This window comes from Octopus bimaculoides, chromosome 5 (assembly GCF_046866305.1).
Source record: "Octopus bimaculoides isolate indiv1 chromosome 5, ASM4686630v1, whole genome shotgun sequence".
NCBI lineage: Eukaryota > Metazoa > Mollusca > Cephalopoda > Octopoda > Octopodidae > Octopus > Octopus bimaculoides.
In genome coordinates this window covers 112,685,497-112,711,068 of record NC_142932.1, presented here as the reverse complement: position 1 = coordinate 112,711,068, position 25,572 = coordinate 112,685,497, and the positions used below count along the sequence as shown (strand labels likewise).

Here is a 25,572-nt window from a genome sequence, read left to right as displayed (position 1 = left end):
TATTTATACCTGTAAAAAGTCAGCCATTCATTAAACAGAGTCCAATAAAAATGTGCCAAACCAATCTCTGAGGTTGATATAAATAACTAACTAAAATACTTGAAGGTGGACCTAGCATGGGTATGATCCACTCACTGGAATTAGTAAAATGATAAAAGAAAATCTTGGCTATTGGTTGGTTCTTTTTTTTTTTTTTTTTTAATTATAACAAAAATTCATTCATTCATAATTGTTTCCCAAATGTAATTTTGAGGAGAAACATAAAATATTTTGTGATAACAATGTTAACATTAAATGTGCTTCATTATCTTCAGACAGTCTTCATTTAAATATTCTATATTTTCCAGATACTACGCATCTACCATGTCACAAAAAACAATTTACTGTGTTATATGTTGGAACCAGATCAAAGAATTGATGCCATACAGAATATAATATCTATGGAAGCTGATGTCCCTTCGAATGAACAAATCATTATCAAAGGAGATGGTCAAATTATTGATCGGTGGCAATTTGCTAAAGATTTCCTCTCAGATAATGTAATTCATTGATGTCATTTATTTTTGTTTCATTTTTTATTGTAGTAATTAGTGTGTGGCTGGAGGATAAAGAAGCTTGCTTCCTAGCCCAGTAGTCCTACCAATGCTATCCAAGGGAAAGGCAAAGGCTGATGCAGCTTGGCACCAATAACATTGCAACTCACATCTACACCTGAGTGAACTGGAGCAACATGAAACAAAGTGTCTTGCACAAGAACACAACACACAGCCCAGTCCAGAAATCAAACTCACTACTTCATGATTATGAGCTCAACACTCTAACCACTGAGCCATGTGCCTTCACCGCAGCATGGTAGCATTCCACATATTGAAACCAGTAAAGAAATACATCTAGTTGCTAACATCCTTGAAATCAAATGAGTTGCAATTAAATTAGAAAACAATATATTGAATGAATTCAATTTCATCAATGGTTGTAGATGATAGAATCGGTAGAGCATTAAACAAAATTTTTTCTTCCTGTGAAATTAGCATGATATTCTAAACTCAATGAACATTAATTCGTTCGTTCGTTTAACGTCCTCTTTCCATGCTAGCATGGGTTGGATGATTTGACTGAGGACTGGTGAACCAGATGGCTACACCAGGCTCCAATCTGATCTGGCAGAGTTTCTACAGCTGGATGCCCTTCCTAACGCCAACCACTCCGAGAGTGTAGTGGGTGCTTTTTACTTGCCCCACCGGCACGAGGGCCAGTCTGGCGGTACTGGCAACAGCCATGCTCAAATGGTGTTTTTTATGTGCCACCTGCACAGGAGCCAGTCCAGTGGCACTGGCAATGACCTTGCTTGAATGTTGTTTTCATGTGCCAGTAAAATTATAAAATAATAATTAGAATAAACCATTGTACTCCCTGATGTAATCTGTGATCCAAGCCACTCTCAACTTTATTTGTTACAATTTTAAAGAAGTAAAACTAATGTTTGGAACCATTTTCTGTTAAGGTTTATTTTTTTACTTGGTTTTGTTGTTTTTAAAAATTAATTAAATGGGTTTTTTTTTTTTTTTCTTTATTTCATTTAGGATGAAGTATCACTTTTTCTTCTTGATAAGAGAAATCTAAATGGAAAACCAGATTACAATACCCATACGAAATATCCAGAACAATTGCAAGTCATTCTGGGAAATGCCAATAATAAATTGAACAATTATGTAAGTTTTTTTCAGTTGGTTTGATGAGGCTATGGTCCATTGTTGGGATTTAAGTAACAACAACAAAAAAAATTATTTAAATTTTTAACCCCTACTCCACATCAAGTGAGTCTCTGTGTATGTATAAAAGAAAAAAACATGTTTACTAACAAGTACAAAAAATGTTATTTAAATCTAAACCCCACTCTGCATCAAGCAAATCCATGTGTGTGTGTGTGTAAGAAAAAGCATTTACTAAAGAAAAGTATGTTATTAAAATAAATTATCTTTTACATACTTATTTAAATCACTCCATCACCCTAATGAAATTCCCTACACAAATGCATACACACTCACACTGACAAACACAAGCATACACTCAGCTTGAGCAATATACTTTTATAGAGAATGAGAAAGTTTATCATGAAAAAATGAAAGAGATAAACAAATAGAAGGCGAGAAAGATCTTTTCTGTTGTCACAATTTTTGAAATTTTCAAATTTAGGGAAAATTTTTGAATTTGGTGTATTGATGTACTTTTTCATGCTAAATCTGAGTTTGTGATTCATTTATTCCAGAAAAGTTTTAGAAAAATGTTACAGAGGATTAAATTTTGAACGTTTTCACCAAATCAGAAAACAGGATTTGGAAGCTAAGCATTTCGTGCATGATAGGCTGTGTATCATAAAATGAAAGTAAACATTAGAAGATGAGACTTTTCACAAAATGAAAGCTATGCTTGAGGGTTAATACATATACAGAGAGAATGAGTGTCAAAGTGTATTGTAAATAGAGAGATGGATTGATGGTGTTAGATAGAGAGTGGGAGATTTGTCGATCTAAAAGTCACTTCTTGTCATCATCATCATCATCATCATCATCATTTAACATCCGCTTTCCATGCTAGCATGGGTTGGATGATTTGACTGGGGACTGGTGAACCAGATAGCTACACCAGACTCCAATCTGATCTGGCAGAATTTCTACAGCTGGATGCCCTTCCTAACACCAACCACTCCGAGAGTGTAGTTGGTGCTTTTTATGTGCCACCGGCATGAGGGCCAGTCCGGCAGTACTGGCAACGGCCACGCTCAAATGGTGTTTTTTACGTGCCACCTGCACAGGAGTCAGTAAATTATATTCTTTTATTATTACATACAGGCAACATTGTCTTTGGGATGCAGATTTTGAAAATCAAATTCGTTTATCTGGAGGATGCACCATTTAAGAGCCTTTTTGGGCTAAACACACATACATGACCACATACATTCACATTTATCATCATCATCATCATCATCATTTAATATCCATGTTCATCCAAAGCAATGATTAGCAACATTACGAAACCTATATGCTTTTGAATCTCTTTAACAATTCACAATAATGACTTTTATTACTTTTATTCCTACCTCAGTTCATCTAATTGTATATATCTATTGTTACTTTATATATATATATATAAATGTATATACACACACGCACACACTTTATTCTTGAATTTGTTGTTCCATGTTGCAGGAACCAAAGAGACTATTTGCTGAAACATTATATTTCTGTAAGAATTTAGAAGAAAAATCTCGGCGCCTTATACAGAGTGTAGCAGCTTGCAGGTTTGTATTATGAAAAATGTTTTCATCATCATCTTCATCATTTTATAGTATTCTTGTATTTGCATATGTAAACATACTATTTAATGTTTGTGCAATAGAAATAGTTCATCATCATCTTCATTATTTAACATCCACATTTCTATGATTTCATGAGTCTGATGGAATTTGTTGAGACAGATTTTCTATGGCCAGATTCCCTTCCTGTTACCAGCCCTCAACTGTTTTCAAGCAAGGTAATGTTTTCCCATGGCCAGACATATTCTCCATAGAAAAATGGAAATGAAAAACCTTACAATCATCATGTGATGTTTAGACAAAGGTACATGTGCATACACTCTCACACACACACTTATGTATGATGAGCTTCTTTCAGTTTCCATCTATCAAATCCACTTACTAGGCTTTAATTGAATTGGAGCTACAGTAGATGACACTTACCCAAGATACCATGTGAGTTTCTCAACCACATAGCTACACCTGTACCTATTTTATAAAATTATATATTGTGTACACATAATCATTGAGGTCTTCTTTTTCTCGTCGGTGGTACCTGACTGGTCTCGTGCCGGTGGCACATAAAATGCACCATTCGAGCGTGGTCATTGCCAGTGCCACTTGACTGGCTCCCTTGCCAGTGACATTTAAAAAGCACCATTTGAGCATAGTCATTGCCAGTCATGCCTGACTGGCTCCGTTTGATAAGAGTAGTCCAACCCACTCAAAAGGTCCCTGAATAAGGGTTGTTTAAGGATGTTGAATGAAACACATGTTTCCAGATTTGAATTATTCAAACCCCAAAGAATTCCTTTCAACACATGGCTATGATGCTCCCCCACTACTTCTGCTTGTGATCAGAGATGCACATATCGTCAGCCACCAAGGGACATGCTCAACTGGTTAAGGTCAAACAACTGACAAGCAAATCTGTGGTATTGAGCAGAATATTTGCTATAGCCCATTTTTTATACCAAGACAAAACAATGTACATGATAACACTTCCAATTTGTTAAGATCAGAAGCTATGAGAGCCACTGCTTGGTACTGCATCTGGGCATTTATTATTATTACTACTACTACTACTACTACTACTACTACTATCACTAAGGCAGTGAACTGATTGAATGCACGCTGGCCAAAATGCTTTGTGGTATTTTATCTGTCACTACAGTTCAAATTCTGCTGAGGTCGACTTTGCCTTTCATCTTTCTGGGGTTCGTTAAACACTGCAGCTGATGTAATCGACTAGTCCCTTCCCTGAAAATTTCAGGCCTTGTTCCGTTAGTAGAAAGGATTACTACTACTACTACTACTACTACTACAACGACTATTATATATTTTTATGTTGCTATATAAAATTTAAATTTGTTCTTTCTTTCCAGAAAATCCCTAGCAATTGATAATAAACAATTTTTAAGTGATAAAGCACGTCCCTGTGATATCAAACCTCAAATTTACAGAAAAGCTGACATTCGTTCAAAAAGGTAAAACAATAGATCATATTCTTGTTTTCTATTGAAATAATATTTATGGAATTGATACCAAGTGTTTGGTGCTTTTCACTATTAAAAGATGTTTGTGAGTGAATGCGTTTTTTAATAAATCAATTTTTTTTTTTTTCCAGTTTGCAACTGAATAAAAGGAAATTTAAAAGTTTAAAGCTAAAACCACCAGGTGTGTATGTATTATTACCTTTTTTTTGTTGTTGTTGTTGTTAGCATTGTTGTGTGGTAAGAAGTTTGCTTCCCAACCACGTGGTTCTAGGCTCAGTATCACTGCATGGACCTTTTGCATATCATCATCATCGTTTAACATCTGCTTTCCATGCTGATATAGGTTGGACAGTTTTACTGAGGACTGGCAAGCCAGAAGGCTGCACCAGGCTCCAATCTGATCTGGCAAAGTTTCTACAACTGGATACCCTTCCTAATGCCAACCACTTTGAGAGTGTAGTGGGTGCTTTTTACGTGCCATTGGCATAAGGGCCAGTGAGGCAGTACTGGCATCGACAACGCTTGAACGGTGATGCTTACATGCCACCGGCATGGAAGCCATTCAGGTGGCACTGGCAACAGGTGTGACTTCTATTACAGCCCTGGGCTAAACATAGTTTTCTGCATGGCCTTGGTGTATGTGTGTGTTACTATCTCCTCGCCTTGACATCACATCATAGTTGTATACGGGTGTTTCCATCATGCAGGCAGTGTTCTTTGTTTCTGATTTTCTGTGAAAACATGTCTGGTCATGAGAAAAATATTACCTTTCTTGGAAACAGTGAGGGTCGGTGACATGCATCTTATCTAAACCTGTCCTTTCTTGTAATAACTATGCAATGGTTCTCTCTTTCATTTTCATGACTTGGTCCATCAGCTTGTAATTATTCTTCTCGTGTGCCCTCCTCTCTCACTTGTAACTAACAATGGTATTGCTAAATCAATCATAGTGATAACACCTTTCTATACAATCTGATTCTGTATCTAAGGGAGTGCATATATAGTATTTAATTACTGGATTACTAATACAGCATCAGTTATAAATAATAATGCATACAAAATCATATTCATATGTATTTAGCTCCATTGTGAAATTATAGCATTGTAATTAAACCACAAGGATTTTCAGCAGCTTGGAATAAGGATTGGTAACAATACTAGTCTCATCCTACCGATGCAAACATCATTCAGACAAGATGTTGCTTTTACTTTTTATGATGATGATGAGTAGTTGCATAAATTTTTAATAATTACCAAAATACATGCATTATTCCTATTTTTTTTAAAAATCTAATTTCTTTCTTTGTTGTGATTCTTCTTTAACTAATCAATATATTATAAGTGCTTCTCTTCTTTTATTCTTACAGAAACATATAATGATGTTATAGATGGCTGGAGCAAAATGATTTCAGAATTGGAAGAAATTAAAAGTTTTGTGAGTAAAATTTAATGTTTCAAATTCATTAGGTAAAATTTACCATTAAACACAATATATATTGCTTTCTCATGATGTCAAAATAACTTCTTTGTAGCTTTATCTTTTCTTAGATATTTCATCTATTTATATCTAAAGCTTCCATCAATTAGGGTTGGCCATACATCTACACCTGGACAGTCCCTTCTTAATGCATGAACACACTTGGTCGTTGCCTAGAGACCCCTCAGATGTAGGGGCCCTATCTTAATCTGTGTATGCTGCAGTATGTTGTCATTAAAGATGTTGGGGATCTCCAGTGCATTGTTTTGCTCTGGGGCTTAAAGGGTAAAGGTTAAAGCCTTCCTTTGGGCAAGGTTGTTTATGGAAGACCAGTAGTAACCAATGCATACCAGCCTCTACTCTCCATGCTACCAATATTATCCAAGGGAAAACAAAGGTTGATAAGGGGCTTATAATGCTGTTAAGACAGCCTTGCCCCTAGAAATCCTCTCCAGGTTGCAAGCCTGGACAAGGATTCTTTTATGGTGGAACCAGCAGTTTTCCATGCTTCAAGTTTCTCCTCTCCACACCACTGATGTGTCCCAGCAGTAGGCAAGGGTTAGTATAGTTTAGCACAAATGTCATCACTGATGAATTCAGACAGTAAAGACCTGACGAAAATATTAGAGAGTAAAGAGTAAGGGAAGAAAATGCCCATGGGATATGTCTTCCTTGAAGAAAATAGCAGTTGTATTTGGCCTTCTAATTTCATTTGAAACTCCTACTCTTTTTTTTTTTGTTTTTGCATTTTTACTTGGTACTCTTTCTTTCAATACAATTTTATTTTCCAGAATATTTTGGTGGGATTTTGATCTGTGAACAAACGAATTCTGTGGTTGACAATAAAGTGTTTCATTAGAAAGTTCAATTATTTCCTCCAAATGAAATTTTTTAGTGTTGAAATTATAAAATATCTTCTGCTACTTTCTCTTTTTTTTTTCAGCAGTTAATGTTAGTTTAGTAACTGTTTTACTAATATTTATATATTTTGAAGGTAGTGCTCCAGCATGGCTGCAGTCAAATGACTGAAACAAGTAAAAAGATAAAGGAATATATTTTACCGAGTATTATATCAATCATTAAGCTTTTGTATAAATTATATATTTGTGCATATATTCATCATCCTCAACATATGTCCACTTTCTCTGCTGGCATTGGTTGTACCAGACTTTGCAGTTTGAGTCACTGTTGGGAGCTTGCACTCATACTTGTCATTTGGTTGGTTTCTCCTGTTGGTTGACTTTTATATAATTATAAATTACTGTATATTCCAGAATGATATTTTTGTCAATCATCATCTTTATCATCCTCTAATTTCCATTTTCCATGCTGGCATGGGTTGGATGGTTCTAGCAAGTCAGAAGTCTGCACCAAGTTCTGTTGTCTGCTTTGGCATGGCATTCTGTAAAGTGGATATCATTCCTAATGCCAACCACTTTACAGAATGTATTGGGTGCCTTTTATGTGGCAACAACAGCAGTGACGTCCCCAAGTAACTTGTAAGACAAGACCCCTCAACTGAGGGCAGGAGTAGTATTGAGAGATAGAAAAATGTGTCTTGCAGTAGAGAAGAAAAAAAGCTGCCTCAGGTGGAGAAAGAGAAAGAGATGGTGAAGATGAGATAGTGAGAGAGCGTGGCCCCCAAGTTACAGGGAGGTGTCCACAGTCAAGTCAAAAATGCATTTTAATTAAGTTTATGAATCTGTGTTGCAAGATCTCTGATGTGAAGTCATGTGTTGAAACAACAATACATATTAATTAATTATTATTACAACTGCATTACATGTCTCTTCATATATTTTTCACTCTTTTCTATAGTTTAGCCATAATTATTTGTTTTATATAATTTGAGAACAAAATATATTTATTACAGGTCCGACAGTCTGAAGCAACAGAGGAAGTAGATTTCTCCAGTAATAAAAGCACTTCTTTTAATGAGAGATATGAAACTTTAAAAAATATGTAAGTTTAAAAAAAATTTTTATAATAATAATAATTGTGATGATGATGAACCTATTGTATACAGTGCTGAAGTGCTGTACAACTATTCAGAACAGGTAACCAAAGTGCATGTACAGTACATAGAATAATGCACACAAAGTGAACAGTGAATGAGTCAGTTAGAAAAAAGTGGGGAGTACATCAGGTGTACTGTTTGCAAATATCAGGAAGCATGGAAGATGTAGTGTCCTGACAGCTAACAACTGATGCAAGTAGTTTATTCCATGCTTCAGTAATTCTGAGTGAAAAGATGTTTCCAAAAGTCATGGATGCTGTGTTGGTTTTTGATTTTGTAAGCATGTCCACGGCTGTTTGACATATGGAATTCAAAAAGGTGCCCAAGGTTGTTGTTGGAAGGATAGTGGTTAATCTTGTGGGTGGCTATCAAGTCAGTTTCTATACATCAGAGCTTTAATGTGTCCATACCCAGGGAAGCAAAACATTAAGAGTATAGAAGATTCCTGATGGTAGGTACTCGCCTTGTTGCATGTTTCTGAACAGTTTTCAGATGTGCTAAGCAAGATTGGGTTCCAGACTGGTGATGCAAAGTGTGGACATACCATAGCCATGCACAGCTTTAAATAATTAATTGTTGAGTAGCTGTCAAAGGTCTTGCTGAGTGATGCTAAGACACCCTTGGCCTTCTTGACAATTTTAGAAATGTGATTTGTCCAACACAAATTGCTGTAGGCAATAATGTCCAGGTCACATTCACTAGGAGACTACTTAAGATTGGTAGTACTCTTTTTGTTTAAGCTGGTACTTATTTTAATGGTCTCTTTTTGCCAAACTACTAAGTTACAGGGATGTAGCCACACCGACACCAGTTGTCAAGCAGTGATGAGGGACAAACACAAACACACAGGCACATATAATATACATGACAGGCTTCTTTCAGTTTCCATCTACCAAATCCACTCATAAAACTTTGCTGGCCTGAGACTATAGTAGAAAATATTTGCCTGAGGTGCTACCCAGTGGGACTGAATCAGGAACAATGTGGCTGGAAAGCAAGCTTCTTACCACACATCCATGCATGCACCTATCCATCCATGCCTGTGCCTATGAATGTAAAAAAAATTTTTTTAAATAGAGCACTGTTTATATTTTATTGACATGTAAAAAATAGTATAAATTCTAAAATAATCTCCGATATACAAAGTTCTTATTAACCCAGAGACATTGTATATTTTTCTCATTAAATTTAATAATTTCTCTTTCTGCCTCTAGAGTTGAAGATTTAAATGAATTGTATACGTCAATGAACTTTACAGAAGCAACTGTAGGTAAGTATGGGAGCATCCAATGTTGTAAATAAATTTCAGAATAATTTTTATAACTAACAATATAGCCTGGCTTTGCACGGGATTAAGTTAGGATTATTAAGTTAATCAAGAGCTTTGTTTCAAGCCAAACTAAGTAACACCGATGTCAAATTTGAGCAAAATCCATTCAAATTGGTAAACATTTGGCTGAAAATGGGTTGCAGACAATTTGATTGGGAAATCTCATAAGGAATCAATTTATTGATTTTTCCACATTTTTTTTCTTTTTTTTCTTTTTTTGAGAACTTAAAGCATTCAAAGATCCCATGAGTCCTAAGTAACGCCGGCATCAAGTTTGAACAAAATACATCAAAATTGGTAAAAGTTATGGTTGAAAATGGGGTGTAGCCAATTTTAGTGAGAAATCCTGTAAGGAATCTGTTTATCGATTTTTCTCATCCTGATTGAATGGAAAACCCCACAAAGAATCAGTTTATTGATTTTCTTTCACCCCCAAATAGGACTTAACCGAACACAACATTGCTGATTCAAAAAATCTATATTTATACTTTAAAGTTGGTTTTCACACTCAACCCAGTTCTGCAGAATCAGTGTTGCGACAGGAACGCATGGGTTGGGAGTTTGACCGGCAGAGGTGATCAGGTTGCACATGCTGGCCCTTTTGAAACCACCACCCCCATCATCTAACCTCCCTTGACCCATGGATTGGGAGCCCTTCCAGCAAGGAAAATAGAACACCCAAAAGGGCTCCCGGTCCTCTGTGTCAGAGGTTATGTTCAGATCACAACTAAACCTAAGCTAACCTAGCGAAAGGGGGCTCAGGAGCCTCTGAAAGGCAACGACTAATCCCGATCTAGACCTAACCCCTCCTGGGGGGTACTATCGGTCAAGGCGGCATTGGAGAAGGTTGCATTGAAGGTTTGCACGCTATTATATATATATATTGCGTGAGAAGACCCGGCAAGCCAAGTGAGATCATTGCCAGTGCCCTTGGACTGGCTCTTGTGCGGGTGGCACATAAAAGACACCATTTCGAGCGTGGCCGTTTTCATGCGGGTGACACGTAAAAGCACCCACTACACTCTCTGAGTGGTTGGCTTTAGGAAGGGCATCCAGCTGTAGAAACTCTGCCAAATTAGATTGGAGCCTGGTGTAGCCATCCGGTTGCACCAGTCCTCAGTCAAATCGTCCAACCCATGCTAGCATGGAAAGCAGACGTTAAACGATGATGATGATGATGATGATATATATATATATATATATACACACACAATATGTCACATTCTCTACTATATATATATTTAATAATGAACCATGTAATTTACACTCTGAAAATTTTTTTTCTGTAAAATGTTGGGAGTGGATAAAATTTCCAAGGCTTCCACCTCACCCCATCCCATTTTTTCAGACCCCAAAAAGGGTTTTGTAGCATATTAGGTCACAGGAATTCATTCAATGAAAAAAAAAAAAATTCCCAGTGATTCTGGGATTGGTGGAGGGAGGTGTCGCCCCACCCCTTTTTTTTTTCCCGAACGAAAATAAGGGATTTGCAGCATATTAGGAAGTCGGGGTACTTGATTTCACACAGGAAAAAATCAGATTTTTATTGTTAAAATATGGGTTTCCCATCAGTTACCTGAAGAACTGCAAAGCAAGAAACTCAGAATAACAGCCAAGTGAGTGTCCTTTAAATGCTTTTTTTTTTCGTTGTTTTGCATCCAATTTTTAGCTAATATGGTTAATTTTATTGGAATAATTGTTTTTACAGTTGTGTGTACCCTTTATTGCTAAACAAACATTCACCATGAATCAGAAGAAGTGGGTAATGGTTTGTGTGGACAACAGTCAATAGGAGAATCCAATGAGTTCAATTGTTATGAGGAATATAAAATCTAACAGTTCAGGATTTATGGTGCTTTGTGTGAAAGAGTGGGAAAGAAAAGGAAATGAAATAGCAAGTTGAACAGGTTTTTTTTATTTCAAACAACAGCCAACAGAATTATCTGCCTTTTTTAGGAATTAACTACAATATCATCATCATCATCATCATCGTTTAACGTCCGCTTTCCATGCTAGCATGGGTTGGACGATTTGACTGAGGACTGGTGAAACCGGATGGCAACACCAGGCTCCAGTCTGATTTGGCAGAGTTTCTACAGCTGGATGCCCTTCCTAACGCCAACCACTCAGAGAGTGTAGTGGGTGCTTTTACGTGTCACCCGCACGAAAACGGCCACGCTCAAAATGGTGCATCTCATGTGCCACCCGCACAAGAACCAGTCCAGGGGCACTGGCAACGATCTCACTTGGCTTGCCGGGTCTTCTCACGCACAGCACATTTCCAAAGGTCTCGGTCAGTAGTCATCGCCTCGGTGAGGCCCAATGTACGAAGGTCTTGCCTCACCACCTCAGCCCAGGTCTTCCTGGGCCTACCTCTTCCACGGGTTCCCTCAACTGTTAGGGTGTGGCACTTTTTCACGCAGCTATCCTCCTCCATTCTCACCACATGTCCATACCAGCGCAATCGTCTCTCTTGCACACCACAACTGATGCTTCTAATGTTCAGCTTTTCTCTCAAGATACTTACACTCTGACGGGTATGCACATTTACATTACACATCCAGCGGAGCATACTGGCTTCATTCCTTGCGAGCTTACGCATGTCCTCAGCAGTCACAGCCCATGTTTCACTGCCATGTAGCATGGCTGTTCGTACGCATGTGCCCTACAGTCTGCCTTTTACTCTGAGTGAGAGTCATCAGTAGTAAAATTTGATTTCAGTCAGAGGATTGTTGTCTTTAATCTCACAGTCTGCTTCAACAACACCAAGATACAATTATGCACATGTCAAGGTATCAATCTATCAACACAGCATCTTTCCTATGCATGGAAAATGCAGCTGAAACCCTTTGTGCTTTTACTGCTTTTAGAACAAATTCAGTTTTTCTGCATTTTGTAACCATTATGCTACCTTCAAACTGACTCAACTAAAATACACACCTCTCCTCTTCTCATCACATATTGTTATGTTTGGTTCAAGATTTGGTTGCTATAGAGGCTCCCTTACTGAATTAGTATACTCTTTTACTTGTTTCAGTCTTTTGACTGGCCATGCTGGGGCACCGCCTTTTAGTTGAGAAAATCGACCCCAGGACTTATTCTTTGGAAGCCTAGTACTTATTCTATCGGTCTCTTTTGCCGAACTGCTAAGTTACGGGGACGTAAACACACCAGCATCGGTTGTCAAGCGATGTTGGGGGGACAAACACAGACACACAAGCACATATATATACATATATACGACAGGCTTCTTTCAGTTTCCATCTACCAAATCCACTCACAAGGCTTTGGTCGGCCCAAGGCTATAGTAGAAGACACTTGCCCAAGGTGCCACGCAGTGGGACTGAACCCGGAACCATGTGATTGGTAAGCAAGCTACCTACCACACAGCCACTCCTATTTCCCTTAAAAACAGATAATATTGGCTCCATTGATCCACCAGTGACATCATCTCCAGACACCAGTATCCATTGAAAAATTATTGCACAGAACTACATTATGCATTCTTACATCTTAACTGCTGTGCAGCTCTTCTAAACTTTCAGAACATCTTTAAAATTAAATGTCTAACACCTGTTTTATTAATTTTAAGAAAGGGTGATGGACAACAGGAGCCACAGCATGACAAGAAAAAAATGCTCCCCAATATTTAGTTATCATCATCATCATATGTCCATTTTCCATACCAGCATGAGTTGAATAGTTTGACAGGAGCTGGCAAGCCGGAGGGCTGCACCGGGCCCCATCGTCTGTTCTGTCATGGTTTCTTTGGCTGGATGCCCTTCTTAATGCCAACCACTTTACAAAATCTACGGGGTTCTTTTATATGACATTGGTATAGATAGTTTGTATGTGGTGCCAGCACATACAAACTTCGCATCAGCATAGGCGTATTATACATGGCACCAGTACGAATGCTCTTTATGTGGTGTTGGCACAGGTGCCTTTTGTGTGACACCAGCACAAGTGTTTTTACATAGAACCAGCATTGGTGCTCTGTACATGGCTCCAGTATGGGTGCACTGTATGCAGTACCGGCACAAATGCTTTTTACATAGCACCAATTCCAATCACACCAAAATTGACTCTGCTTTTTGTCATTATCATCATTATTGTCATCATCATAACGTCCATTATGCCATGCACATAGAATTTGCATGTGTAAGACCCGGCAAGCCAAGTGAGATTATAGACTTTATGCCAGTGTCACATAACTAGCCTGTTTAAAAATGCCCTTCAGTTGTCAGGCAATATGCTGTGCTTGGGAAGACCTATTGAGTCAAGTGAAATTGTAATTGTGGCCAATACCAGTGCCACCTGGAATGTAAAAAGCACCATTCAAGTGTGGTCGATGCCAATGCCACCTAACTGGTTCCTGTACCAGTGGAATGTAAAAAACACCATTTGAGTATGGTTGATGCCAGTACCGCCTGACTGGCTCCCATGTCAGTAGCATGTGAAAAGCACCATTCGAGCATAGTCGATGACGGTGCTGCCTGACTGGCTCCCATGCCATGGTACATAAAAAGTACCCACTACATTCTCAGAGTGGTTGGCATTAGGAAGGGCATCCAGCTGTAGAAACCTTGCCAGATCAGATTGAAGCCTGGTGCAGCCTCCTGGCTTGCCAATCTTCAGTCAAACCATCCAGCCCATGCCAGCATGGAAAGCTGACTTTAAATGACGACGACGATGATGATGGTATAATGGACAAAATTGTCAAAACTTGTGGCAAACTTTCTATGGCCAAATGCCTTTCTTGTTGCCAACCTTCATCTGTTTCCAAATAAGTTAATATTCCCCCCTGAGCTGACATGTTTTCCCAGGAAACTGCATAGAAATGATACTGCTTGTATGACGGTGACACTTGCTTACAACCGTCATATGCTGTCAAGACAAGGAGACACAAACACACACATGTATAAATGACAGGCTTCTTTCGGTTTCTGTCCACCAAACCCGCTAACAAGGATTTGGTTGGTCTGGAGCTATAGTAGAAAACACTTGGCCATGGTGACATGCTGTTAGACTGAACCTGAAACCTTATGGCTGGGATGTTAACTACTTAACCACACAGCCTCACCTGCCTTTCATCCTTTCAAAATTGATATAATTGTCTGTTCCCACCCACTTATTTGTAGCTTTGTGACTTTACTTAGAATCATTGTTTTTTAGAAACCTTTCAAATTATCCTAATTTTTTCTAACACATCGTTATTTTTTTTCTTTATTTCTTAGGTACTGTACAAGAAGATGTAAAAGATTTAGTAGAAAATTGTATTGCAGAATGGGAAGCTTTATTTGAAGAATGCCATTCTTATCGCATGTAAGTATATTAAAGTAACATCTCAGTTGCAGAATTCCACTTGATTGATGTGTATATAATTATTTGATTCCACTTTGACTCAGTAAAACTGAAATGTGTCTATAAGTGACAAAAAAAATTTTGAAAAAAACTCAACAACTGTAGCCATGGATACTAAATTATCTTTTTCCCTCAGCTCACAAAAATGGATAAACTTGTATGACCTGGAGAGATGAGACTCTTGATGTTTCAACATGAAAAAGCATTAAAAATACAAGAGGAAGACAAACATCATCTGCACTTTTGCCATAATGTATCTTTATTATTGTCACACTGCCTTTTGCACATGCACACTTACAGTTGGTGCAATTGTGGTCACGTGATCAAAATTTGAGCCTGATCACGCCATTTTTTTTTTTGGCTTTACAGTGTAAGCATGGTTGCTGCATTAGCAATGTGCACCAAAGAAGAACAAAGAGCAATGGTCTGATTTCTCTGGTCGGAAGGTGCTGAAATTTATAGGAGATGAAACGTGGGTCCATCATTATGGGACAGAATCCAAAAGACAGTATGGAGTGGAAACATCCTGGCTTGCCAGCGACGAAGAAATTCAAGACAGTCTTCTGCGGGAAAGGTGATACTAACCCTTTTTTGGGGCTTACACTGGAAGACTACCTGGAAAAGGGGTGTATGATTAATAGTGCATGATACAGTGCTTTGCTGGCCAACAAACTAAAGCCAACAATTCACACCAAACGCCGAAATCTATTGTTGAAGAAAGTTTTGTTGTTGCATGATAATGCATGGCCACCCAGACCATTGAAACCATTAACCAATTGGGTTTTGAGGTGCTGGAATACCCTGCCTGTAGCCCAGATCTCATCCCTTCTAACTATCATATCTTTCGACTGCCCAAAGATGGTTTACAAGGTCATCGATTTCCTACAGATGAAGATGTGAAGGAAGCGGTGCATAAATGGTTGCACCTTTAACTGGAAACCTTCTTGGAGGGAATACACAGGTTTTTGGACAGTTGGACCAAGTGCATCGAAAAGAAAGGAGACTATATAGAAATGACGTACTTGTTTATTCCCTGCTTTTGTGTAAATACATTGAAAAAACAAAGAGTGCAAATAATTTTTTACTCTCCCTTGTATTTTGCCACATTTAAATTCATTTTATTTTATTTTTTTTTAGTTCTTTGAATTCCTCTTGGGTATCATTTTTTAATACATCAAAGCAACTTCAGGAAAAAAATAATCGCATTGAATCTTTACGTGAGGAGGAGATATCTTATTTCTGGAAATTAATAGAAGCTGTTGTAAGTATTACATCCTATGTAGACTGAAGTCATGTATAGAGAACAAAAAAGAAATACTTTATCACCCCACCCCACCCCACCCATTATCCACCTCAATACTATCCAACCTCTGCAGTTGTCACCTACTGCTAATTTGTACTCAATCTGGTGAGCGATGAGTATCCTTTAAAGAATAACAGAGTTATATGTGAGCTACTTCAAGCTTCATGCTCAGATAGTGCAGTAATTGGATGAACTTGTATAGCATATTGTGCATGACTCAGCAATCATTCACACTCAAATGGCATGGCTTCTCTGTGAAGAAATGTGAGAAAGTTTGTTTGTACCTTTTTTCCTAGCATTTCCTTATAGAGTAACCATGCATTTGAACCTGAACAATTGATGGATCTTGCATAATATACCATATAAGCCCATATGAGTACTGCATTATCTGAGCATGAAACTTGAAGTAGCTCAGTTATAACTCCTGTATTCATTAATTGTAAGTAGCCGATCCTCTGACCTATTTTCACAGTTATTCTCCTGCGTTTGAGATTTCCTTTATTCCTAAAGTACCAACTCACTCAGCTCTTCAATGTTAGTATATAAAAATGTTTCCACATTCCAAAAGTTATTATTTAACATTATAAAAGATTAAATCTGTTGTCAGGGATCATTTAGCTCAGTGGTTTAAAGCTTTCAGTCAGAATTTAAGAGGTATAAAGTTTGATTCTCTGTAGTGGCTTGCAGGCTACTTTTTCTCCATCTCTAAGGGTATTTTACATCCTCTGAGCTGTTTTCACAGCTATTCTTCTGCATTTGAGATTTCCTTCATTTCTAAAATGTGTGTGTGTGTGTGTCCTAGATGTGAAGTTTTAAAAATATTTTTTAAAAATGCTTATACATTAATACATATCAATACACATCAATACAAATCTATATACAAAAGCATAACTTGTGCCGGTGGCACATGAAAAAAACATTCGAGCGAGGTTGTTGCCAGTGCCGCTGGACTGGCTCCTGTCCAGGTGGCACGTAAAAATCACCATTTTGAGTGTGGCCGTTGCCAGTACCGTCTGACTGGCCCTCGTGCTGGTGGCACGTAAAAGCACCCACTACACTCTCGGAGTGGTTGGCGTTAGGAAGGGCATCCAGCTGTAGAAACTCTGCCAGATCAGATTGAAGCCTGGTGCAGCCATCCGGTTCACCAGTCCTTAGTCAAATCGTTCAACCTGTGCTAGCATGGAAAGCGGACATTAAATGATGATGATGATATATACACACACACACATATGTATGTATATATATGTGTGTGTAAAACAAATAATAAATGAGTATATGCATATATACGTACAGGTATGTGCATACCTATGTCTACCTGTATATATAGGTGCATATCTGGGTACAGGACATTGCAAACAAAACGTAGACAAAAAAATAATAATAACCAGAGTACAGAACACACACAGGCCACATAGAGTATGTATATATGTATGTGTGTGTGTGTATATATATATATATATATATGTATGTGTGTCTATGTATATCTGTGTATGTATGTATATATAAAGCACTCTTTCAAAAATTATAACCTACTTCAAGCAATTTTTTTAAAGTTTTTTTTAATATTGTTTTTATATTTTTTTAGGTGCCCAAAGACGAACAGAGTATGTGTTCACCAATACAAGAATGTACTCCTTCATTTTCATCAATTACAAATTCACTGAAACTCATTAATGATAACAAATTACTTCATGATGAGTAAGTTGTTCTTTTTTAATGTATCCTTAATTTTATGTTCTACTTGTTACTAGAGATGTCTTATAATTATTTCTGAGTAAATAGCAGAGTAACAAAATTGGTAATGCACCAAAATTGTCTTTAGCATTTAGTTTCTTTACATTCATCATCACCATCATTTAACATCTACTTTACCAATCTTAAATGGGTTGTACATAATTTGACCACATTCTGTGGTCAAATCCTTAAGGGGTTGATATAATAAGTATCAATCAAGTATTAATTTAATCAATTACACCCTCAGTCAAAATTTGTGACCTCGTGCCTACTTCAGAAATCATTTCGCTTATTGTGGATTCAAATCCAAGATGTTGAAAACTTTTACTGATATTATTTACCCCTACAACTATTGGCACAGTTTTTATGGCTGGATGCCCTTCCTAACACCAACCACCCCACAGAGTGGGCTGAGTGCTTTTTACATGGCACCAGCACAGGCAAGGTCAGTTTTGGCATGTGGGATTATTGTAATCTACTCCTAGAATTGCTGGCCTTGTGCCAAAATTTGAAATTGCAAAATAGGGGTAGTTTATCCTGTTCAGGCTATATTATTAGCATTTTCCTGCGTTTGAGAATTTAAAATCACTTCTTTAACTTTCTAAGACATCTCAACGCTTCTAAAAGCAAACTTCGTTTGTTTGTTTACATTCATCGTAATTTGAATTTATTATATTTAATCATTAATTTTTTTTAATTTTTTTTTTAGCTTTGAAATGTTGGTTGCTGATTTTCCTGCTTTTCCTGATCTATCATTCAATTAAACGAAAACAAGCCGTGTTTCCACCAGGATTCAAACCATAAACATGTCATTCATTGTACTTCTTGCATAGACTGTATAAAAAATACATCTGCCTAGCCAATATACAGCAAATTAATCTGTGTGAGAGGGGTAATTTTTCCAGTATTTCTCTAATAATTTTCAAAAACGATTGAGTAATTTATCAGATAGATAAGTTTTATCCCTCATTTCGCAAAACTCAATCCACTTGGCTTATTTTTCATACTATACTGTGCAATAGATTATTGATAATAAATTGTCATATGCACAATGAACAGTGAGAGTCAAAATGATGACTTGCATATCTCTTCTTAATGCATTCTGGTAGATTTGAACATGAATATGCTAATTACTGTGACAAAACACAGCTGTAACTAATTCATTAAGAATAAATATGCAAGTCATTGAGATGATTAGCAATTAAATCTGAAACTTTGATAATCTCTTTTATCTGTTACTTGTTTCAGTCATCTGAATGCAGCCATAGTGGAGCACTGCCTTGAAAAATTTAGTTGAACAAATCAACCCAAGTTATTTATTGTCGTTCCCTTTTGCCAAACTGCTAAGTTTCGGGGATGTAAACGTACCAACACTGTTTGTCAAGTAGTGGTTGGGGACAAACACAGATATACTTTCGGAAACATTTTTTGCATGTCCAGAATTGCTGAAACATGGAATAAACTAGAAACTACTCACATCAGTTGTTAGCTGTGAGGATCCTACATCCTTCCAAACTTCCTGAAATCCACCTGATGTCCCCACTTCTTTTGTTTTAAACAACTCATTCACTATTCACTTCCTGTGCTTTATTCATGCACTTTTGGCTACTTTTTCTAATGAGTTGTGGTATACCTGAGACCTGTACATAATAAGTTTGTTATTATATTATCTGACACACACACACCACATATTGCAGACCTACATCCACACAGTTACCATCCACCAAAATTCATTGGTCAGTCCAATGCTGTAATAGAAGACATTTGCCCAAAGTGTTGCATTGGCAGTGGGACTGAACCTGAAACCACGTAGTTGCAAAGCAAACCCAACCCCTTAATAATACATTCTTGCCTATGCTGTGTATAAAGTTTTGGGGAATAATCTAAGATTACCAAAATATATGTGAAATGGGAGAAAGGACTAATTAGATCAAAACAAAGTTGACAGCTAGTTTTTATTTTAAAGCAAGTGTAAGACAATTTCTTCAAGTGTGTGTGCGTTTGTAATATTTTGTATTGTTTTACTTTTTGCTACCTCCTCCCCCCCCCCTACATGGTCACTCGATCTGCTAGAAATAACAGCCAAATCTCCTTCACACTACACACTGTCAGCTTTAAAAAAAACAAATAGATGGGACGATTGTAACTCATAGTGTTGTTGTTTTGTTTTTTGTATAGAAAAGAGGCTACAGATTGGATTGATCACATACATGATTACTTGACCATACATGGTTACTCAATTAGCCAGAAATAGCAGCCAAATCTTATTCAAACTGTATCCTATTATTTTCAAAATAAAAATAGTAAAAATAGATGTGATGGTCATGGCCACAATGTTTTTTGTAGGGTAACTAGGTACTGATTGGATTGACCATTTACCTAGCCACTCGCTCTGCTAGAAATAGCAGCCAAATCTTATTCAAACTGTATCCTATTATTTTCAAAATAAAAATAGTAAAAATAGATGTGATGGTCATGGCCACAATGTTTTTTGTAGGGTAACTAGGTACTGATTGGATTGACCATTTACATGCTAGAAATAGCAGCTAAATAGGCTTCAAACTACACTTACTGTCTTTAAAAAACATAGATGGGGTGATTTCCATTAATATCTTTTTGTATGGAAAAGAGGTTACAGATTGGACTGACCACTGCATAGTCGCTTGATCTGCTAGACATAGAAGTCAAATCGCCTTCAAACCACACCCCAGCATTTTTAACTCTTCAGCATTCAGATTATTCTGTCAAATGTAAAGCTTATTTATTGCCTCTGCCTTAGCGAAGGACGAGATATTGTTTTGAGTCGTGTTTGTTTGTTTGTCTGTGGACAAGATATCTCAAGACCCGCTGGATGGATTCTGATGAAACTTTCAGGGATATTTGGTCTCATGACTGGCACGAGCTGATTAGATTTTGGGATCGATCTGGTACCAGACAGGGATTTTGGATTATTCTTCCTGTTTTTTACTTAATTTTTTATAGCAGTCGGGATCATTTTTAGTATCCTCGTTTGAGAACAATCGAGTGTATTTCAGATATTCTCATTTTAAAAATCATCTCCGGCTAATCGTTGAGAGGACATTGGTGTTGCCTTGGCAGAGGTTTGTGCTTTCTGAGTGCTCTTGTTCACATTGTTTTGAATTAACCATTATTATATCTTATCTTCAAGATTTCAATGATGTCTTCGTTTATCTTTTTTTATCTTTTACTTCTTTCAGACTGTGGCCATGCCTTGAATTTTTAGTCAAATGAATCAACCCCAGTACCTTTTTTTTTAAAGCCCGGTGCTTATTCTATCAGTCTCTTTTGGCAAACTGCTAAGTTACAGGAACATAAACACCAGTTATCAAGTGGTGGTGGGGAACAAATACAAATACACACGCTCACATGTATATGATAGGCTTCTTTCAGTTTCCGTCTACCAAATCCACTCACAAGGCCCTGTTCAGCCCAAGGCTATAGTAAAAAAAAATACTTGCCCAGGGTGCCATGCAGTGGGACTGAGCCCAGAACCATGTGGTTGGGAAGCAAGCTTCTTACCACGCAGCCATACCTGCACTTATGTGATTGTTTATTTTTGCAACTACATCATTGGGTAGATGTGAGAGGCTGGATCTGTCCAGGTTGAAAAAATTAGATGGGAAAGTCAGTTTATAATGTTTTCGGTCATTTGTATGCCTAGTAAAGGCCAACATAGAACTCAACAGTAACAACTGGGTTTTGGGGACTAAAAGATTTTTTTTTTTTTTTTTTTTTTTACTTCAAAGGCATGTGACAGGATATTAGAAATATTTTCTGTCTCTTCCATATGAAAATATCTGAGTTGCGAAAATGGAGATGCGGTTAGCACATCCCTTGACAAAGACAGAAGAGATCAATCGATCTTTCTAACACACATGGGCATTGCTCTCTACTTTAGAACAACCTATTTTTTTCAAGGTAGTGCTCCAGCATGGCCACAGTCAAATAACTGAAACAAGTAAAAGAATAAAAAGAGCTGATCAGTTATCTATTGAGATAACATCAGAATTTCTTCCCTTGCACCTCTGAACTTTGGAATTCCCTTCCGCAGTCTTGTTTTCCTCTTCAATATGACCTCCAGTCTTTTAAGTCTAATGTACATCGTCACCCATTAACTTCTGTCAAACGTCCATTTTATTCTTGTAGCACTTATGTTTCCAGTGGTCTAAGGACCTTGTAACAAGTGAATGCTTTAAAAAAAAAGAAAAAAGAAAATTTCTATTATCTTATTTTGTGTCTGCCAGACAAAAGGAGTGAACATAACTGAGTAAAACTGTAATGTCCAAATATGTTTGATGCACGTTCAAACTGGGGAACAAGCTACTCACTGTGTTTCATCACGGAGAATATATCTCCCCCTCTGTAATAACTGAGTAAATATGCTTGCTTTTGTTAGTATTTTATTTTATGAATGTTTGGGAGGTTTTAGTTTCCAGAAAGAGAATCACTGGTTCATAGGTATTTAACAATGGTGAGCATGATGACAAAGGAGTATTTGTGTTTCTGTAGCATTTAGATGGAACAAATGCTACAGAGTATTAGAGTTCAGAGGCACTAATTTCTTGTATTTCTCATTGGTGTTTACCTCTTCTGTTGATATATATATATATTGATGATCAATAATCACACACATTAATGTAGCAATCTGACTGAATCATTGAGCATACTGGCTGAAATGCCTGAATATTCAGTGCTACATTATGCAACATGTCTTGTTGCCTTTTTAGTATAGTAAGGTGTGGTTTGGGGGAGAATTTAGCTGGTATTTCTAACAGAATGAGAGACCACAAATAGGTATCCTTGTTAACTTGACAGATGTCTTATCTTAGAAGTTCTTTCCGCCTCAACAAATAATCAAAACATTCAAATGGTGATGACAATCTCATATTACAAACTAAACTACCTTCAATTTCTTGTCCTATGATTAATTAAAATTTTTTTTTTTACCAGTAATATTTTATACTACATGAATCTATCATTTTATTTTTTCTCTGTAAATATCATCTTTTGCTTTAATTATTCTCCTCCACAATTTATTTGGTTCATTTTCATTGTTTGCATTCCTCTAGCAATATGTTCGTTCATTTCTCCTCATCTAGGACAATGCTACTACTACTACACACAACTTTTGGTCCATAGATGTCTTATCTCCACTCACTGCTTTTCTTCTACTACTACAGCAAACTTCATTCTACACCACTGATTGCTCTCAAACTACTGTCACTCAAACAACTTTACCTAACTCATCTCTCCTCTTCTCACCCACACTGTCCAGCCCCCAGACCCCTCACTAACCATTATACCCTTCCTCCTCAGAACTTTGCTCTCCCTCTGCATATGTTTTTTCTGCAGCTGTCAAGAGGAAAGACTATTAACTGCTCAATCTCACTAATCTGAGAGAGCCTGTGAGGGCTACAGGCACATTTCCTTTCCTACAGACCAATCTAATGAAAAAAAGTTTCCTTACATATTCATACGATCTTTATTTTTGTAACTAGAATATGATCCTTTTAATTATTAACTGTCAATCATGAATTTCTAATGTTATTTCCAATATTTTTTACTATCATTTAGTATCACTATTAATCCAGACATCTCTCCTTTTCTTTTTTTATGAGGTGGTGCTACCATTCTTGCTAACTAAATTATCTGAGAAACCTCATTCTTTTTTGGTATTATACTTCCTGTATCAGCTTGACGCAGAATTAGGGCCAATATCTATTGATGAATATTTTCAATGGAATTTAACTTTGTATTTTATTAATTTTATTCACCTCGGTGTATTAATGATTCTGTTGACTTGGTGTCTCACCAGTTTTATTGATCTTGATGTATCATTAATCTTATTGAACTCTGTATATTTACCGGTTTTAAAATTTTCACTAAAATATGGAATGAAAGGCCAAGTCAGTCATTGCAAGATTTCAGTTTATGAACAAAAAAAAAACAAAGCATTTAACCAAATATTCTATTATTTGTACCAACTCTTGATGCCGATCAGTTAATCCTTTTGATACTAACCTGCAATGATGGCCTTCTGATTCTGTGATACAAAATTTGTTTTGAGGGGTTGATATTTCAATTAAAACCTTCCATCATAATTTTATATGAAAATCTTTTGCTAAGTTATATTCAGAATAGTAGTTTAGAAATGGAAAAGTTAGTTATTTTACTAAATCCTTCCAAATCCCTTGATTATTTTCAAAATTAACTGAAACACGTAGTCAGTGTAATTCATTTTACTTACCTATAACTTTTACCCCAACACCAGATAAAGAGAAAGGCCCAAAACATTAGACTCTAAATGCCTCACTACTGCAACTTTAGTATTAAACTATTCCATTTCATCAGAGATATAGTCAAAAAAAGTGTCATGAAAAGTGTAAAGTTCTTTACAGACAATGGTAAATGCTGGAGGTAACACAATGAAGGCATTAATTAGTCGGTCAGAGAGGTTTCCATTTTTTGTGTATAAAATATATGTTGTTCTGATGAGATGCCTTCAGAGAGGAAGAGGTGGGATTATGGAACTAGATTGGGATAGTTCAGAGCCATGTTGAAGATGATAACTTAGATTACTATAGATTTGTATTTAAGAATGCAAGACTTATCAAACATGATAGCTGGGAGAATTAAAGGCAAAACCTAAAGTAATGGATGTGAAATATGTAACAAAGTTATTGTACTGCAAAAATGTCTATGTTCAGCAGAGATTGAAAGAGAAATTGCTCAAAGCTGGTAACAGAACAGAATCCACAACCACAGTTAATGTAAGTTGAAAGGTTTTAGTTGTATCCTTACTTCATTGCAAAGATTTTATATAAAAGAGTCATCTTGTGTTGCTATTTTTTAATAGTTACAAAACTTTGAAAGCTTGGTTTTGCTTACAAAGTAAATAAATGAGATGCAATATTTAAAACAACAAAGAAATATGCTACTTTGGAAACCTTTCTTATATTTTGTTTCTTTCTTTAAATTGAAAAAATAATTGTGAAAATATTTCTGTATATTCTGGCTGAGTGAAGCTTATTTACAACAATTTGAAAGTAAATTGAACATTTTCTTTCAAACTATTTTTTTATATTTAAATTAAATGGCAAAACAATTTTCAATTATCTTTGTTATTCAAAATTTACCAAGAATACATTTTTGTTTTATTCAAATAAATTTTAAAATCTTATCTTGAATTTTGATTTGTATTTCACTGAACAGATGTTTTATTTTTTAAAAAAAACTTGATCCAAGTTACATTATCTTGTTTAGAAGATGATAATTCATTCAAAAAGTGGCAGCAACATATATTTTTAGTAGCTTGGCTAAGGAATTGGTAAAGGTTAGTGATATGACATCTTAGTCACAATATCGTCTCTTGACTCATGGTTTAAAATGCTGCTGCCTTTGATAAGTGATGAGATAAAAGTAAAGTGGTACAAATACATCCAGCCTTGAAAATATCAAGCTATGTAGATATGATGTTAGCTACTCACTTTGTTGAACAGGTAGTACAGAAAAGTTTTTCATCAATGGCAGGCATG

General features: G+C 36.6%; 1 protein-coding gene and 1 non-coding gene across 3 annotated transcripts in view; both read left to right on the top strand.

Annotated features, from left to right (window-relative positions):
* LOC106868427 (inhibitor of nuclear factor kappa-B kinase subunit beta) overlaps positions 1 to 25,217 on the top strand; it is a 58,413-nt gene extending 33,196 nt beyond the window's left edge. For both annotated transcript variants that reach the window (XM_014913675.3, XM_089352964.1), the window contains exons 10-21: positions 348 to 539; positions 1,584 to 1,712; positions 3,210 to 3,301; positions 4,681 to 4,782; positions 4,923 to 4,972; positions 6,159 to 6,226; positions 8,142 to 8,230; positions 9,500 to 9,555; positions 14,853 to 14,940; positions 16,117 to 16,240; positions 17,868 to 17,980; positions 18,726 to 25,217. In XM_014913675.3, the coding sequence (XP_014769161.2) occupies positions 348 to 539; positions 1,584 to 1,712; positions 3,210 to 3,301; positions 4,681 to 4,782; positions 4,923 to 4,972; positions 6,159 to 6,226; positions 8,142 to 8,230; positions 9,500 to 9,555; positions 14,853 to 14,940; positions 16,117 to 16,240; positions 17,868 to 17,980; positions 18,726 to 18,780 (1,158 nt within the window). In that variant the 3' untranslated portion in view covers positions 18,781 to 25,217. The remainder of the gene's footprint in view (positions 1 to 347; positions 540 to 1,583; positions 1,713 to 3,209; positions 3,302 to 4,680; positions 4,783 to 4,922; positions 4,973 to 6,158; positions 6,227 to 8,141; positions 8,231 to 9,499; positions 9,556 to 14,852; positions 14,941 to 16,116; positions 16,241 to 17,867; positions 17,981 to 18,725) is intronic.
* LOC128247952 (U6atac minor spliceosomal RNA) lies at positions 21,837 to 21,951 on the top strand. Its single transcript, XR_008264288.1, has one exon. It is a non-coding gene; the product is annotated as a U6atac minor spliceosomal RNA (small nuclear RNA).
* Positions 25,218 to 25,572: the final 355 nt, after the last annotated feature.